The 14,924-nt window shown below is 36.3% G+C and overlaps 1 protein-coding gene across 2 annotated transcripts; it reads right to left on the reverse strand.

Moving 5' to 3' along the window:
* Positions 1-4,076: 4,076 nt before the first annotated feature.
* Positions 4,077-10,040, reverse strand: LOC105051692 (uncharacterized). 2 transcript variants are annotated; one of them, XM_010932246.4, is made up of 6 exons: positions 9,518-10,040; positions 9,016-9,148; positions 8,014-8,146; positions 7,207-7,243; positions 5,714-5,978; positions 4,077-5,321 (listed from the first exon to the last, which is right to left on the reverse strand). In XM_010932246.4, the coding sequence occupies exons 1-6, from the start codon at positions 9,698-9,700 to the stop codon at positions 5,209-5,211; spliced, it is 864 nt and encodes a 287-aa protein (XP_010930548.1). In that variant the 5' UTR covers positions 9,701-10,040; the 3' UTR covers positions 4,077-5,208. The 2 variants fall into 2 exon arrangements, with proteins under 2 accessions (XP_010930548.1, XP_010930549.1); XM_010932247.4 differs by having other exon boundaries at positions 4,077-5,341; positions 9,518-10,037.
* Between the last annotated feature and the right edge of the window lie 4,884 nt (positions 10,041-14,924).

The raw sequence follows: 14,924 nt of genomic DNA on the forward strand, positions 1-14,924 counted from the left end.
ACATTTATAATTCCTTGGCTAACTCATTTTTAGTTTGTTCACATTTTTCTCCTTATGTTGTGATATTTGTGTGTGTGTGTGCAGGTTGTTTTCATAAAAATAAGAGAAAAATACCATATATTCAACTACATTATTTCATAAACAATTAGTATATAATCCATGTCATTTTTGCTTTTAAAAAAAATGATGTGGTTTGTAAGACTGTTATGACTATTATTAAGCTCCTTTTTATATATCAAATAATATGATGGGTTTCTAAGAATATTGCACAAGCAATTTTGCACGGAACACAATCCTTTTTACTCTCCAATTTTCAGATGAATTGTGGTAGTATAGTTTATTACCACCCCTTTGCAACAAGTATAATGTATCTAGAAAGCATCTAAAACTTTAAAAACATCCTATATAATATTAGGTAACTCACAAAAACTCTATTTTTATATAAAAAATGCAATAGATTTCTCGAGCACAATAAAAATAAATACCTTTGCCAAACTAAAGCTTTATATTCTACATGCAATAAAATAAATGTTTTTATAAAACTAAAACTTTATATTCTTTTTTATATCTTCACTATCTACAACATTCATTTATCCATACATATTTAAGAAAAGAATATATTTCTTTCATAAGGAATTCAGTTAGACTTTATCAATTGATTAGTATAAATCATACCATAAGACATACGTACTGTTCAAAAGAAAGCAAACCATCAATTTTCTAATAATTTATTCTATCATTAACATAGATCTTCCTAATTATTATCACACCTTTGTAATATATAATAGATACACTAAAAGCCTTCGCATAAGAGAAATAAATAAATAAATTTAAACCAAAATATTTTTTTGATTGCATGGATCTTTAGATAGGTACTTCATGGCTGCAAATATATTTTTTTATATAGGAAGGCTCACAAACATAGTTTAACATCATTATAGACATGCTCTTTTTACGTGCTTGGCTCTCAAGAAAAGAACGTAAGAATCCAAGCACGATTTTCTACCTGAAAATAATTGTTCATTTCTTTCTTTGGCAAGGTCCAAGTAATAGATTATGCATGATGCACATGGATGATAAACGTAGATATTTGAAGCGCCTCACGGTCACATTCTAGAATCCAAATTTTGTTAAATATAGGAATAAATTAGTATCTTTTAAATATCCACAACATAAAATCTAGGAATATTTTTTATTCTCAATAAATTAATATCATTTAAAATTCTAGAATTTAGAGCAATTAAACATATGCATGGATTTTTCATGATGCAAAATTTACACCATAGAGTACTATGCTATAATGGATTGGATCCAACAATTCTGATAATAACAATCACTTCCATGCCTCCGATGATATCAACTCAGCCCAATTTCATCCAGAATGCCTCTCCTCTTCCTCTTTTCATTACCAATAGTTTCAAAAACTAATTAGATCATATCCATCTCAATAAAATTCCGTATATTACTCTTCTTACCTCATCTCGCTGAGGTAGACATGATCCAATCAATTAACAAAATCATTGATAACAAAAAGAGGAAGAGAAGTACTGCTTGGACTCGAAAAGGAGGAGAGGAGAGGCATTGTGGATGAAACCATGTTAAGATGACATTGTTAGGAGCTTGGAAGTGATTGTTATTATCCGAGTTATTGGATTCAATTGGTTATATCTGGATCCAACCGGTTATAGCACAATACTCTATCTGCAGTGCACATTCTGCACTATAGAAGATCCACTCCTGTTAAGCACTGCTTATTTGCAAAATCTTATCCGGCAAAACCAATATCTGGATCACAAGCACCTATTGATTTTAGATTCTCTAAATCTCAAATTTAAGACAATGGCACATATAAATTGAATCGCATCCTTACTTGAAAATATATAATATCCGTTCTCTCTCCAAGATAGATAAATTCAGGTGGCTGTATATGCCTTTGCTAAACTTGAATAATTGCCTGATGCTTTCAAAAAAAAAATTCATAATTCATAAAGAAGAATATTTAGATCCACAGCTATCGTGTTCAATGAAGATCGTTTATGTGACAAAAGCACAGTCTTTTCAATGAAGATTGATTTAGATAACCATTGGTAATCATGAGACAAAAGGACAGTTTTTTCAGGTGCACAGGAGAGAAAAGGAGGAAAAATTGCAGACCCATGGTACAAATCTGTCAATAACCTTTTGTTTTCTCTTTCCTTTTCTTTCTTTCTTTCTTTCTTTCTTTCTTTAAAAAAAAACATGGTTTACTTTTTCAACAGTCCTTGCGTTTTTTTATATTCCTTAACATCTATGTCACCACGTTTTAAATTTGTAATAAAACAAATTTATATAGTTAGTGTCGTTCATTTCACCAAATATGAAGAATGTGAATGTTAGTCAATTGAAGACATGTTGGATCTAACTTATTGTATCTCTCTACAATCTTATATTTTTTTTTAAGAAAAACTAAGAAACTTGAACTGTCCTAATGCTTAATGAAGCTATATAGCTCCTCTAGAGAGAGAGAAAAAAAAGTTTGAACACTACTTAATTAACACATGTACTAACTGTACAAGTTGATGAATTAATTTTAGTTAACCTAGTCCATCTCGTCCTAGTTTCGAGATCAAGTAATTATTGCAGTTTGGAGTTAGGCTGATAATGTAAGGCTAAGTTCATGTTGGGTTGGAGCTCAAATCAAAGCCCAGTCTGAGGGACAGCGTTACTGCATTATGTACTGCACAACAAAATATGAGGTAATGGGTACAAGGCTACACTTACACTTGCGTAATTGTCTCTCTATTCTTACAGGATCTTTAGTGTGTTGTAGTCATCCACATAGCCTAGATAAGTGGGAACTAAGAGAACTACATGGAATAATTGGTCAACTCATTTATCAAACCAGGAGCTAAGATAGGGATAGGAAGAAGTACTTGCACTAAAGTTGGAGCTGCTGTGAGATACATGGTCATGTGTGATTAGGCATGATGATGCATCTAAAGGCACGATCAGATTATTACCATACCTAACCAAGTCCCATTAATTTATTTCATTGGTTAGATATCGATTAACATTGTAGGCCTGATGCCATGCTGCATGGATACATGAGGTAGCCATGTTACAAGCCAAAGTTAGTTTGTCTGGCCAAGCTGGGAGAAATTGTGCTATACACCGAATGCACAGTATGGGCGCCGTGTGTGTGTGTATATATATAATATTAGAGTGCTGTCAATTTAATTTTTTAAATAAATTTTATGGTACCATTTAGAAAGAACATTTCAATTTAATTTTTTAAATAAATTTTATTGTACCATTTAAAAAAATATTTCTTCACATCAAATTATGTTATTAATTTATAATATTATTATATTTTTATAATTAAAATATATTTATATAAGTAGTTGAGAATATGAAGTGATTCTAAAAATTTAAATAAATATTATTTTATTATTTATATATAATTTTTTTTAAAATTGATCATATTTAAAAGAAAAATTATTTCGTACATCAAATCCCGTGCAACGTGCAGATCTTTGGCTAGTTTATTCTTATATACTCCATTCATCAAAAACTTACCTTAATGCATCATTATAAAAATGAGCGGCTATGATTTTCAGTATGCATGATCATATTATGCATACTTGTTGATAGACTAGAGCTCAAATCTTCTATCTTGCACTGCATGATGCGATGCACAGTGCATATGACCATACATATAGTGAGCTGTATAATATATATTGTGTATAGCCATTCATCGTATGATGAATGATGTGCATGATGCACTATGCTGTATGGTGCATGCTCGTACACCAGCATCATATGGTACATCGTGTGTGCAGTAGAGGATACGCACCCAGTGGACAAAAGCTAAGTGGTGGAGTTGCCATTGTTTTACGAACGGCAAACAGGCTACTTGGCCAACTAGCACCCATCACGTATATGGTAAAAAGGCAAACCCCACAAGAAATTACAGGGAAACGTATGCTTTAACATGCAAGCAAAATAAAGACGATATCATGATATGGACGTGAAAGATTTTTTTTTTTTTTTTTTTTTAAAAAACTCGACCTACTTCAGTAACATTACTAAAGTTGTGATGACTTGGAACATAAAGGGATATCAGCTTGTCGCAAAGTAGCATGCCTAGTTATTACAATCCACTTCTGAGAAATTGCATAAAAAGTATCAAAAAGTCTCCCTGAAATTAAAGCAGCACATGAGAGAGAGAGAGAGAGAGAGAGACTCCTGGACCTAACCATGGTATTGGAGAAGGGTCAGAGGAGGTGGGACCCAAGAGACCAAAAATATCTCCCCAGGGTCCATTGGATTGGGAAAACTGAACTTTCCTAAGGGTGGAGGGAACGCCACAGCCATATGCGGAGTTCAGCCGAAGTTAGGGGCAGGAGGTAGAGCTACGTGCCAAAAACAAACACTAGCCCTCCTCAAAACCTGCCTTCGCTGGGGCCAAAACTCTCCTCAGAGCCTGGCCTCATGAATGTACGTACACACAAAACTATTAGCAAAGAAGAGTGTTGGTTAAGTCATCTTACCTTTCCCTAGGTAAGGTGAGTGGTTGGTTACACTTAATTTTAATATGATTGTTAGGTGAAGTTGGTGAAGTGACACACGGTGGGTGATAGCAACTCAGTAGAGTCATCAGGTTTCTGTTAGTTAGCCCATGCAAGGGCTAAGATTAGAACAAGGTGCAGGGCTTGCCTTTGCCCTTGGATTTGGCCAAATTACCTCTAAATGTGGAGGTACTTGGCAGAGGTTAAGGGAAGATATATATATATAAGCCAACCTAAGGCTAATACTAGAAGAGACTTGACCATCAGTTTTTAAAAATCACCATCTTGAAGTCCAAGTTAGGTTTGTTTTGGCTCAAGCCCGGCTTGGGCTATGGAGTTAGTGTGCTTGGCTCATGGGGAGCCAAGATTGGTTACCCTTTGTCCTTGAAGATGCCACCCCACCTTGGGGAGAAGATGCTTTAAGCTGAAGCCCATCCCAGGGCTAAAGCTTAATGAACTGCCCAAATAGCACCACATGTGTCTGTGGGACTTGGAGCATTCTTCCAAGCTTGAAATTTGTTTTTTTTTTTAGCCTCTGTGGACCAAAAAAACTTGGAGCCTTAAAGACGCAAACTTGGGCATGTGTTAGCAATGGAAAGATGGACAGAGACACATGAAAGGAGAACAACGAGAGAGAAAGATGGAAGGAAGAAAACCATGGTTAAGCCAAGGGTTGCTCCGGCGACATCGATGCAGTGAAAGGAGTAGGGATGAGTCTGTAGTGATGGGTTGTTGGAGTTGGCAGAGTTGGAGCTGTGAGAGCCATAGTCATGCCTGTTTCAGAGCAAAAGACACTGTTAAAGATATTAGTACCACAGTTAAGGATATAATCAGCTTCAAGAAAAATCAATAGAAGAAACTATATAAGTACAATATCTCTCTGACCCACATATAATTTTGAATAACAGCAAATTTTATGATGAATATCATGATATTCCTAGCATCAACAATCGCACAATTGGTCAATCCGGTACACGTCGAAGACCATTATTCTTCAAATAGTTATCTACCATTATATAGAACAAGTATGATTCAGTTTGGAATATCTTTGCATTGCTTCAGGTAATTTATATAGATAGTTGTGTTGGATGTGTGAAAAATTGTTCCATGAAGTGGGAAAAAGAATAAGAAACAGTGCTCTCAAGCAGCATGAAATTGTGACTAACCTGCTTGAGCTGGGGGACTTGGAGCAAGGGACAAGGGCCCTCCATAATGCTGTGCCAGGAATCCAGCTGTGGTCATTGCAGAGTACTGAAACATCTGAGGGTACTGCACACCATAGCCCTGGCCATGAGGATAAGGGGCGGCGCCTCCTCCCTGACCGAGCTGGAAGTAGGGATAGAATGCAGTGGTTCCAGTCACCAGCCCAGTTGTTGCCCCTCCATAAAATGGATACTGAGCAGCTCCCCCTCCATACACATTGTAATAGCTCTGGTAGCCACAGTAGAATATTGTTAGGATCGATAAGACCTTGTTATATTGCAATCATGAAGGTAGCATGGGACAAGTTACAGGGGTTTGGGGAACAAACCTTACATTGGGAACCTAACAAAGGTGGACAAGTTTGTAAGGGCATTCAATTATATTTGACATAATGACTGATCTAGAAGTAGTGCATTTAGGAGAACTGATCTGTGCACAGGAGCTCTATTCATGAGCAATAATGGAGGACAAAAAAAGACAGGTGAGCTACAAATGGTACGTAGATCATTACAACACACCAAATGTCCAACTAAAGTTGTTTCATATATAACTGAGGCATGTTCAACATGCTTGCAAGGTATGGAACAAGAAACATATCACATGGCAAAAGTTAAAAGCAACTTCTGTGGTACATACACCAAAATTCTACACAGTGACGTTTTTGTTTTTTTTTTTCAAAGTAGAGTCATTTCTTTGGGAGACATATATTTCTCTATGATTATTTGGTGGCGGGTTCCACTGCAGTGTGGAAAGAAAGGTTCCACCTAACGTGAACACAACTTGAGAATTAAGGTCCATAGAGGTTGCTAAGGTTATTAGATAACTTTTATTGTCTCTTGTTTTGTTATCATGGGTGTTTAGAAACGAAATACTAAAGAATAAATATATATTTGGAGCAGGAAGAGTGATCCAGCCAAATCCTCCATCTCCTTGGGTGGCCAACTCTTCCTTCTTATTAGAAAAAAAAAAAAAAATGTAGGATTTTTTTTTGAGAGAGAGAGAGAGGATATTAATTTTTTATTATAGATTTCCTAACAACTAGAAAAATTTTTGTTCCCAAAAGCTTTTTCCTCCTTCGATTAGTTAGATAAAAATAGTGCTAAATAAATATGTTCAACAGAAAGTGGCAGGCTAACGCCCTCCACTCACTGATACATATATATAAATATATTGTTTGAGTGTTTACTTATCCTACAAGAAAATGTTCAAAAGAACAGAAGCTTCATGAAGGGAAGAGGGGAAGAGACATTGCTTGGTCTCACATCTGAAAGTTACCTGGGAATTGGGTGTACGTGTTTCTTGCTGGGAGAGTAAAAAACAAAACCATAGCAGAGTCTAAAAAGGATATATATATATATATATATATATATATAATAGATGCGAAGCTTCTCTGTATCTATACATCTGATAATAAAGAATATTTATATGAGTGCAGAAATGAACAAGTGGAACACACCGTTGGATAAGTATACTCTGGGGAATACGAAGAGTACCTGAAATTTTGCAGGAAAAGAAAAGGGAGATCAGAAACACTTATCCTCGGCAGTTGATGATGTGCATGGCATCAACTGCATACATGCATATGCATATGAATGCGAGGGGACAAAATAAAGAGGATCCACATTCATGTACCATGGGCGTGAAATCGTATGCGTGCGAGAGTGTGTGTGCGTGTGTGTGAGAGAGAGAGAGAGAGAGAGGTAATGGATTGATAGGAGGATGGCAAAAAGAAGCATGTAGAGCGAACAATATTATTATCCATGCCATAACACCTTGTGTTTGACGCAGTGCATCCATCCATGCGTTATCAATGCCATGCTCGGTGTGTGCGCGCGTGCGTGCGTGCGCGCGTGAGTATGTGTGTGTGAGTGAGTGGGTGTGCGTGTGTGAGCGAGAGAGAGAGAGAGAGATGTAACGACGAAAGTGAGAAAAAAAGAGGCATAAGAGCCAATCGGATGCCCGAGTGTACATTCACGTGTCAGCTTCAGCAAGACAATGAAAAAGAGGAGCATGTGGAGTGAATTAGATGACACCTATAATCCCATGATGCATCCATCCCTTGACCTATATGGCATCAAATATATCATGCATGACCCATGTGTGTGTAGTATGAGAGAGAGAGAGAGAGAGAGAGAGAGAGAGAGAGATGCACCATGATCACATGTCATGGGGCTACATGTTAATGTGCATATTTAAGTGCTGGTGCACGTGCTTTGCATCTGACACCTACTATATATGTAACCTCCTTTACAGCTGCCCTTACCCATAGACATTATAAGGAATCCCTTGTTGGATGGCATAATGAGGGAAGGTGGCAGGCGACGGAAAAGCTGTTCCCAACCCACCTTGAAGCCCTGCTTGAAAAGATTTCATTACCCTAAAGTTTCTGCTTCCACCTGCAAAATGATATAATAATAGTTACGATTACCAACTCCCAATTTTCTAACACAAACATAGTAATTACCATGGTAACATAGTAAAAGACGACAAACAGTGTCATGGCGACAAGCCTGGTACCTCGACCAGCTAAAGAAGTGGTGCGAGTACACCATTAAGCAGAAAGAAAAATACGTTAAGTTATATTCTACTAACCAAAGTGAGCGACTTCCTAGGTTAACTAACATGCTTGTTTTCCCACCTTTTTTCTCAAAAGGAATGGTATTCTTTTGAGACCATTGTTCCATAATCATATTATCCTAGTCTTGTCTTCTGATGATGCTTCCTTAAGTTACTAACTTTTACACCCTGTATGTTTCAGAGAGAGAGAGAGAGAGAGAGAGATTTGTTAGATCAACATAAAATTTTATGAAAGCACATTATATCCTTAGAACCATGGGCGAAGGCTAGCATGGAGTAGTATGTGAAGAATGAAACAAAAGATGAGGCTTTCATGAATAGATGGCTTGACTTCATAGTAATTATCGAGGAAAAAGAAACATCTTTTTTCGGTTTTTTTTTTTTTTTTTTTTTTTCTTTTGATGAAATATGGGGGAAATGAGAAACTTCCCCGATGCTTTATTAAGAAAGATAACAGAAGTTACAAAAGAGATCTTTTCACTGTTGTTAAAGATGATAAATTCTGTTCCCAGCACCATGGGATTCCAACCAGGCTATAAACTATTCTTCGGAATCACCACTAAATATAGAAAATAACGTAGAATATACATGAATGCCACAGATGAGAACTTGACAGGTTGAATGACATGAAAAATGAGAGTAGAACAAAAATATAAAAAGAGAGCATCCGTCAATAGTAACTATTTACCATGAAGAGGTGTTGTTGGTCTAGATCTCTGAATCCCAAGAGAAGCAAGGTTACAATTAGCCCTTCTTCCGTCGATCACCGGTGAAGGATCTACACAAGCGCGCATCGCCGCCTCTGGCTCTCGAAATGTGACCTAATTTATAAGATGATTAAAATAGAGAAAGAAAGAGTAAGTTAAAGCGCTTCCTCTCTTAATAGCTCTAACCTAGGAATAAAAGGGAGAAATAATTATGTTTTACAGAAAAGTTAGGACTGTTGTTCATGGATAATCACAAATCCTGATTCCATGGTGCACAAACCCCACATAGATCTTGCTTTGATTCATATATATGTATGTATACACCTTGATCTTGTGTTAAAGACAAGAGGCCAGGTACATCAGCATAGTAGAATCATAACCCAATTAAGGCAATAAACCAAAGAAGAATGAAATATGCGCATAGAATGAAGCTAGACAAGAAACATACACCTAGGGGAAAATGAGAGGAAGATAAGAACTCACAAATCCATAGCCTTTGGATCTTCCAGTGTTCTTATCAGTGATGACCACCGCCTCTAGGATCTCTCCAAACTGCTCAAAGTATTTCCTCATGGTCTCCCTTTGGGTCTCCCAAGCCAAACCGCCTACAAACACCTTGGTGTAAGTGGTGTCTCCAAATTGGCCTGCCATGTTAGGTGGAGTCATCTTCCCCTCCCAAGATCCTTCTCTCCCTTCTCTTCCTCTATCTCCCCCACCACCCTCTCCCTTCTCCAATCCCAGCACCAAAGTTAACAGCTCTTTGGTCAGGAGGCCTAGGCAACAACTGATCTAGATGTGATGACAGGAAAAAAAGCCAACCAAATATTGAGAGAGTTTGTCAAAACTTTAGCTAGGGATTGAGAGAGAGAGAGAGAGGAGAAGAGAAGAGAGTAGAGAAGAGAGAGGAGAGAAGCAGATGGAGGGAAGAAAAGCTAAAGGTGGGAAAGGGAAAGACTACAGGTAGGAGGACCTATTGCATTATATACCACTCCCCACCCCCCTTTTTTTCCTTTGTAGAAATATACCACACTCTCCTTAAAACACTGCCGGTCTTAATGTGTTATTCATCATCTTTGTCCTATGGTCCGACCTTGTCGACAAAATATAATACAGCAATGGCTGTGGGTGAATCGACCAATATGCCCTCGTCACGTCAAAGAATTTACATTATTGCCGAAGGGCATGAGTTAAGGTTATCCATGGTGGGGTGCAAAAAACGGAACAGGAACTTTGAACTGGAATGTGGAGGCAAGAGGCACTTGTTTTAAGGCGAGACTTGAGAGGATGGTTGAATGTTATCTATATATCCAAGCTAAAGTTTTGAAACAAATCTAAGAAATGGACCTTAATTAATTCTTGTTAGGTAAAAGATGCACCAGTTTTTTTTTTTTTTTTCATCATGCGTTAACATCTTGTCATTGTTTGGTAAGTTTTCCAATAGATTGTATAGGATTCCAGCTGTGAGGTCTTGTCGATCACAATACTGTTGATCTACAATTTTATTATGAACGAATTTGGCCCTTCAATGGTTTTGCTTGATGGGGAGAGATAGGTGAAGACAGATAGGATCTCATATAATACACGAATAATGAAGAAACATGATGAAGATGATTCCTTTTATTCTACATGAAGTCATGTCATCATCTTAATTTCATACCAATATAGAAGTCTGATAGTCCATCTGATCATGCATGCAATAAATCAACACCAGAATTACTAGATTGGATCTAATTTTTACTTAAGTAAAACCATGGTAGAAAGTCACAAGCTAGATTCCAATAAAAGAGAAAACTATATATATATGCCTAACTTTGGTGCCTCTTAAATGTTTTAATTTGCATCCAGAGTATAATTTGAATGGTAGTTAATTTGTACTCTTCTGATACATCCTAATATGGTTATTTTGCTGGATAAGGGTGCAGCTCATAGTGTCACTCCTATACAACCATTGGTCTTATAGTTCACACGTTACAACTTATGCTTTTAGTGGGAGTAGCCGGCCATGGCTCGTCAGCCAAATCTTGAAAGTCGTATAAGCATGACTTAAGGACCTTCTTTATTGTTGTCTATTTCCAACACCTTTATCTTCACACTAAAAGGCCACGAAAACAACACCTTACAAAGCTTAATTAATCAAGTGAATGATACCAATATGTAATAACACTAGAAACTCTATAATATATTACTGTTCTTTACCCAATTAAGCTTTGAAACTCTATTTATTAACTCAGTAAAATAGAGTTTAATCTAATTTTTCCCTTCCGCAAAGACCTAAGTTGGATTACCATTTTCTTTTCTAACTAGCTCGCAAACATGGAAATGAGAGGACCTTAAAATTTATAAATGACAAACTTACATTCATATTTATTTTTTTAAGGTCTAAAGCAAAGGAGACTAGATTCTTATATTATACTATTCATACAGATAAGCTGAAAACATTCCTAAAAACAAAATGCTCTATTGCTCCAAAATACAGACTAGACACCTCCAATCCCAACCAAACTACGATGAGAGAGTCATACAAGGCAAACTGACCATTTGAGAACTCAAGACTTTTCTGAGCCGACAAGAAAGAAGAAATGGGTCGGCGAGCTCTGTCCATTAATTAATAAAATTCCAAATCCAACTACTAGAATCTAGAGTCACCTAACTTATGAGTTATCACCAAATTTAACTTATATTTGTACTCTATTATTCCTTAACCCATGAAGAATCGTACTTTTGGATAATTTAATATTCTCTAATTTTGTATTTTTATACCTAAGCTATTTATTTAATATTTAACATTAAATTGGTTTGGACATTGATTGGTTTGACGGCGGATTCTCCCGTTAGTTAGGTAAGGTCATGATGAGAAAATTGTCGTTTAGCGAAGTTAGCCGGCTTCAGGCTTTAGCCGCTCTTGGTCTCGATTGATGGGCGGATGGAGTTTAATCTGACGAGGAAAGTGACCTCCGAGCCAGCGGATCGGCTTGGCGTAGCCGTTAATGCTTGTGTCCCTCCACTCATCAAGACCGTCAAATTGGTGGAATCGCTCGAGATGGAGTGCAAACTTGATCCATAAGTCCGATTAGCCAAAGGATGGTAGTTTCAGCCAGATTTGGCCATTTGGGTCAAGAATTTTCCAATCTAAGTTTAGAGGACCTAAATTGTGGATAGGTTAAAGTCTTGATTTGGCTTGGATCATGTGGGAAGAGTTTTATTTGGATCTCGCTGGATCAACGACCATGAACGTGATATAAATTTTTTTAGTAATATAATTTTTCCCCCTTATTTGCTATAATGATTCACCATTAGGTCAGTTTAGAATGGATTGAGCTAGGTCAAGTTAAATTGAATTAAGCATGGAGAGCACTAGTGATTCAATTGGGTGGGGACATCTTAAGCCCTAACTAGGAATCATGTTGAGACCAATGTTGCATGTCATTGCTTAAGTTCGATGTCGCCAAAACTATACTAACCAATCTAACTGATTGCCAACTTAGTTGATTGATGTTGGTAAAGTTTGCCCATATTGATCACCACTCAATACACAACTTCTTTTTATCTTTTAGTAGCCAAGGACTGATGCCCCAAATATAGGTGGGGATTGATACCCACCAACTCTCATTTAGATCAGTAAATTGAGCAAGCTTAAAAGTCTATATATATATATATATATATAAATATAAAGGAGGGAGAAGGAGTTGCTTGGATTATTTTTACATGTTGATTTTTTTTATATTTAAAAAACTATAAAAACTACTTTTAGAAAATGGGAGTGGTAATGAGGGTCTTGAAATTTCTTTTTATTTTTTAAAAAATATTTTATAATTTAAAAAAAAAATTATTTTCAATATTTTTAAAAATAAAACTTTATATTTTTTACCGCTACTAATAATATCATCTCCACCATCACTATTGCCTCCATCATATTATCTTCACCACTATTGATGCACCATCACTAGTATCATCACCGTCCATCATATAGTCAGCACTCTACATTGCAGCCATTATCGTTATTATTTTCATCGTACCATCGCACTATTATATATCATTGTAGCTCCCATCACATCACTATAGCATTGTTGTCACCATTATCATCACCATCTATACCATATTACAACTGCTTCCGATACTTCCATTGTCTCGGTCTCTACATGCTACCATTACTTTCACAACCATTAATATATATATATATATATATAATAATTAACTATATCAATCATATTTATTTAAAAAAATAAAATAAAATAATTTTTTAAAAAATAAAAAAAATTTTTTTTTTTTGGGACGCAAATCTGATCTGGCCGCAACTCATCCTACAATGACTGATCCACAATGCACCCAACCTTTGTACTCTGGCTGACATGTGAAAGCCATGAAATTGGGACACGTTTTCAGTTAAAATTTATGGTCTTCAAATGTTTTGAAAGGTGGCACCTTCTACTCCTAAACGTTCAAAAGGAGGATAAAAATTTGACGTCTGATGATAAGGATATGTCTATGACTATCAGCCAGAAGATCGCATGGATTAGCCGCCAAAAGAACAACAAGCATGGTGCAGTGAGTACTTTTAACAGCAGCATTTGTGGACTCCTCCATTAGACGCCATCCTTGCTAAAGGAAATTAATTAATTAAGAACCGCAACCATGTATTTGGCATCAAAGTTCTCATTTATTATATGCATCTGAGCTCCAAATTTATTCTCAGTCATGCGGCTTCTCAAGTGGGAAGGTAGGTTGAACACCACATTAATCGACAACATAAAATATTGGTTGAAGGTTGTGTATAATTAAGGGCATTATAGGTGGTATTTTTGGCATCGACATGAAAAATTTTCATGTACAATGCTGCATGCAAGATGGGAGAATGCTTGTAGATTTGGGCACAAGTTCACTGACATGGAAATTTAATAGAGAGGATGGAGAATTTTGCTTGCCCAAAGGAAAAAGCCATCTTATATATGTTAAAACATTTAAAATATTGTGAAGTATACACTTCCTCAAAGAAATTATTGAAGTGTTTAAATTAATCATAGATCTCATAAGTATTGCACCAACAAAACTCTGGTCCTAAATTTACAATCTATTTAGATCCAGCTAAGGGAAAAAAAGAGATTTTTTTGTCATGTACATTACTGAACATTTCGTGTCACCTTTTAACTCTTTCTTGCAGAGTCTATTTAATCATTTTAGTTTGACAAAGCATTTCGAGAAGGTAAAATATTATATGATAACCATCATGTCTTATCAAAAAAATTATTGCAAACTATGTAAATCTTTCCTCCCTTTAACGTCTAATCCAAATTATTCTTGCAAACCATGTAATTAAATCACTACTTTTCACCATACACCATTCCTGGTGCAAGATTCTCTATCAGTGGTGCTTTTCTCAAGTGCTTAACTTGGAAGAATATAATCTTCAGAGGAGGAAGAAAAAAACTAAAAGTAATGCGTCACCCTCAGCAACCCTCTCGCTTTCATGCTCCTTTTGACTCGATTCCAAATCTTTATCCATTAATCCAAGGACTTTGCTATATCCTTGTGCGTCTGGTGCGACCTTTATTTGTCTCCCATTTTGCTGCACAACTGCTACGTTTACTTATCAGCTCTTCTATCCTCTTCTTTTTTTCCTTTCCATCCAGCTCAAGTGTCTTGAGCCCTTCTTTTCGCCCCACATATCCTAATTTATCAAGCTTTAATGTTGGTAAGCTTCTTGAGAAACTTGAGAAATTTTTATGATTTTTTTTTTCTTTTTCTTTTTCTTTTTTGTCTTTGAGTAAGAGGAGATGATTCCCATCTGTTCTACCATGTATATATCTGTCCCTTACTCCAAACTATAGTCGAATCCTTGCTCCCTTGCCTAAGGTGGCAAGAGCTGATCCATGTGAGCAACTAACCTTTGGAT

The sequence above is a fragment of the Elaeis guineensis genome, chromosome 9 (genome assembly GCF_000442705.2).
Source record: "Elaeis guineensis isolate ETL-2024a chromosome 9, EG11, whole genome shotgun sequence".
In the NCBI taxonomy this organism is placed as follows: Eukaryota; Viridiplantae; Streptophyta; class Magnoliopsida; order Arecales; family Arecaceae; genus Elaeis; species Elaeis guineensis.